At 35.6% G+C, this 3331-nt stretch overlaps 1 protein-coding gene across 1 annotated transcript; it reads left to right on the top strand.

The window, feature by feature from the left end:
* The first annotated feature begins 418 nt into the window (after positions 1 to 418).
* On the top strand, positions 419 to 2642 carry LOC108845410 (transcription factor MYB101-like). Its single transcript, XM_018618624.2, has 3 exons — positions 419 to 887; positions 1096 to 1900; positions 2127 to 2642. Exons 1-3 carry the CDS (start codon positions 588 to 590, stop codon positions 2402 to 2404), a joined length of 1383 nt encoding a protein of 460 aa, XP_018474126.2. The 5' UTR covers positions 419 to 587; the 3' UTR covers positions 2405 to 2642.
* The last annotated feature ends 689 nt before the right edge of the window (positions 2643 to 3331 follow it).

The following is a 3331-nucleotide window of genomic DNA, read 5'->3' as shown; positions in this document are numbered from 1 at the left end:
GTAACATCAAACAAACGGTTTTGACTAATTACTATGGATTATTGTTTGTTGAGAACGACTTGTAAACGACATATACAACATATTCAAACATGAGACTGAGATTTACACCCAAAAAAACATGAGACTGAGACGCTAAGACGTGTAGATTATCTTATAAGAAAAATATTGACTTCTCAATACTATTACATCACGATCTTTTTTTCTTTATCTTGAATTGGTCTAAAGACAGACAATTATCTTTATGTTATGAACTCCTGTAATTTCTTGAATCCTCTCAAAGAAAAGACCAAGAAAGAGACAAAAGAAGACATTAATGTTTAAGCAAAGCACGTAAGACTTTTTCAGAAAAATAAAAAATAAAAAAGCACGTAAGAACAACAAATTATTACGTATTATTTATTACTTCCAAATATACACTCAAAAATTTGTCAAAATGAAAATATACTATTTCTTCATTCCTTTCTCTATACTTCTAATTCATAACACACTAGCGTACTTATATATAATACATATATACAAACATTGTATATATCAAGTAACAGAAAGAAAAATCCTTCTTGACCGGAGGGTCGCGTCTTCATAAGAATATGCACGGTGGTGGAGAAACAACGGCCACGGTAACTGAGGCGAGGGGGTTGAAGAAAGGGCCGTGGACGACGACGGAAGATGCGATCTTGACGGAGTACGTGAGGAAACACGGCGAAGGTAACTGGAACGCGGTGCTGAAGAACTCAGGCTTGCTCCGGTGTGGGAAAAGCTGCCGTCTACGGTGGGCCAACCATCTCCGGCCAATTCTAAAGAAAGGATCATTTAGTCCTGATGAAGAGAAGATCATCATCGAGCTTCACGCTAAGATGGGAAACAAATGGGCTCGTATGGCTTCTCAGGTTTAGTTTTCTCTCGTAAAAATCATTAAAAACATTTTTACGATCCATATTTGTTTCTTCAATTCAATAATAAATTAAAGAGTTCTAAGAATTTATATGTGAAATTAATTTTATCGAGTTAAACACAAATCTTGCATGTTCCAATGTTTTTAAAATCTCTTTCTTTTGTTTTTATTTAATTATATATATTTTTTGTAAACTATTGTAGTTACCTGGACGAACCGACAATGAAATTAAGAACTACTGGAACACAAGGATGAAGAGAAGACAACGAACTGGTTTGCCTTTATACCTTGACGAGATTCATCATCAAGGGATTGATAATGATGACGACTTTGAATTTAATTCATTTCAGTTCTCAAACCAAGACCATTCTAACCACCAAAAAATGATTCAGCCCACTAATTCCTCTAATAGTACTCCATCATCCTCCTCTTCATTCTCTTCTTCGTCTTCTCAACCTCAGAAAAATATGTGTTTAGATCCCTTAATCTATACTAATCCGGTCCTAAACCACATCCCCGATACTCCCATAAATCCTCATATGTTCTCTCTTTACAACAATAGCCTTGAGAATGAGAACAACCAGTTTGGTTTCTCTCTTCCTTTGTCCTCATCCTCATCGTCGAATGAGTTTTGTACTACCGATAAGAAAGACATTGTTGCTATGAGTTATAGTTCATTTCTTATCAGAGATCATGAGATGAGACCGAGTTCTTTCCCTTTAGGACTAGACAATACTGTCCTAGAGCTTCCTTCAGTCCAAACACCGACCCATTTGCTCAGTTCTAATACTATTATTGACAATGGTGTCCATCTTTATCCACCTGCAGGAAACAGTGGATTGCTTGACACCGTTTTGGAGGAGTCTCGAGCCTTGTCTCGCGGTAGAATCTTCAATGACGTTATGGTTTCTTCTAGTGGTTTATGCGAGGATCAAGACCAGAAAGTGGAGATTGATTTTGAGAATCGGTTGATAGATCATCTAAACTGTTCTCATCAATCATCATCAGGTAAGAATTTGTATATGAATTTAAACCATTCATCTATATTTCTTAGGAGCCTAGTAGATGTGTTTAGTCCGGTTTAGTTTTATATTTCCTGTTTTAAGGAAACAGTAATTAAAGTGAAACCAAAGCTAGTATGGATCTTTGGTAATATCGAAGACATATATATATATATTGATTTTTTAATCTAATTAGTTATTTAGTGTTTTAATATCTTTTGTTAAATGGACAGAAACAACTCCTAATCTTTACAAGAGGTACAATGAGCTAACGATAGTGAAGGCAACAATGGACGATGATGATGGCATAATGATGAGCCTTATCAACAATTTCCCTTCGACCACACCGTTACCTAATGACTGGTACCGGATGACAGAAATCCAAACAGAAGCATTAACGAGCGGAATCTTGACAGGAAACCATCAAGGTGACAGCCCATTGGAACCACAAGAGGCACTACCTTCGTCCGGCACTGTAGATCCTCTGGCCTTGTTGGGGTCATGTTACTGAGGCAACATGCCTAAAAACTGCTAATTTGGAGAGTTTCCCCATGAGCAAAACCATTTATTTGGTATTTTGAAATCAAGAAAGGAGAAAAGGCTATATTAATTTCAAAGCTTAATTTGTTTCTGCTTGTGTAAAATCTTTTTAAGCACTCTGTTTGGGATTTTCTCTGAACTTTAGGTTAACATGTTTTCAAGGGACTAAAAAACAAAGACAAAATTTAAGAGAGATGGACTTGAGCTAATGGTTCTCTTTTTGTAAACTCATGTCATACTAAATGAAGGTACTACTGATAAACCCAAGTAAGTGTACCACTTTAAGAGAAGCTCTTTCGTGATATTCACAGTGTATCTCAGTAATTGAAAAATAAGAAAAAGTTAGAAAATGAGATAGAACTACGAGAGATACATGAGATAAGTTCTCACAATATATGTTGAAAACTCTTTAGAATCTATCTCTATATACACAGCCTTAAAATGAACTTATTTTTAAAGCATTTTGTTTTTTTTTTAAGTATTAGTTTTATTTGGAGTAGAAACCTAGTTTAGGACCCCAAATGATAAAGTTGTTCTAAATCTACATTTGTAGATCTCATGGTAGCTATTAACTCGAAGTTTCCTCCGGTGGAACTCTAAGGAATCACTCGGGATATCAAGTTTCTGTCAGTTTCATTTTTTTCTTGTTTTTCACCTTTATCGCGAAATGTCTAAATGCAACTTCTTGGCTAAAACAGTACTCTGTAGTCACAACTCTGGCTCATTCTCTTAGTTTTGGGTGGAGTCCGTTCTCTTTTAATAATCAGTGTTAAAAAAATGGAATCAAACCAGAACAAACCGGGAGCCAGTTGATTAGCTTGTGTATGTAATTTGTTTTTACTGAGGAGAAGAATTATCACCAACGTTAGGTAGAGCTACTAGGTATACAATGGGGGCA

The sequence above is a fragment of the Raphanus sativus genome, chromosome 3 (genome assembly GCF_000801105.2).
Source record: "Raphanus sativus cultivar WK10039 chromosome 3, ASM80110v3, whole genome shotgun sequence".
Lineage (NCBI taxonomy): Eukaryota > Viridiplantae > Streptophyta > Magnoliopsida > Brassicales > Brassicaceae > Raphanus > Raphanus sativus.
The sequence above is the reverse complement of the archived record's forward strand: the minus strand, read 5'-3'. Positions and strand labels throughout refer to the sequence as shown.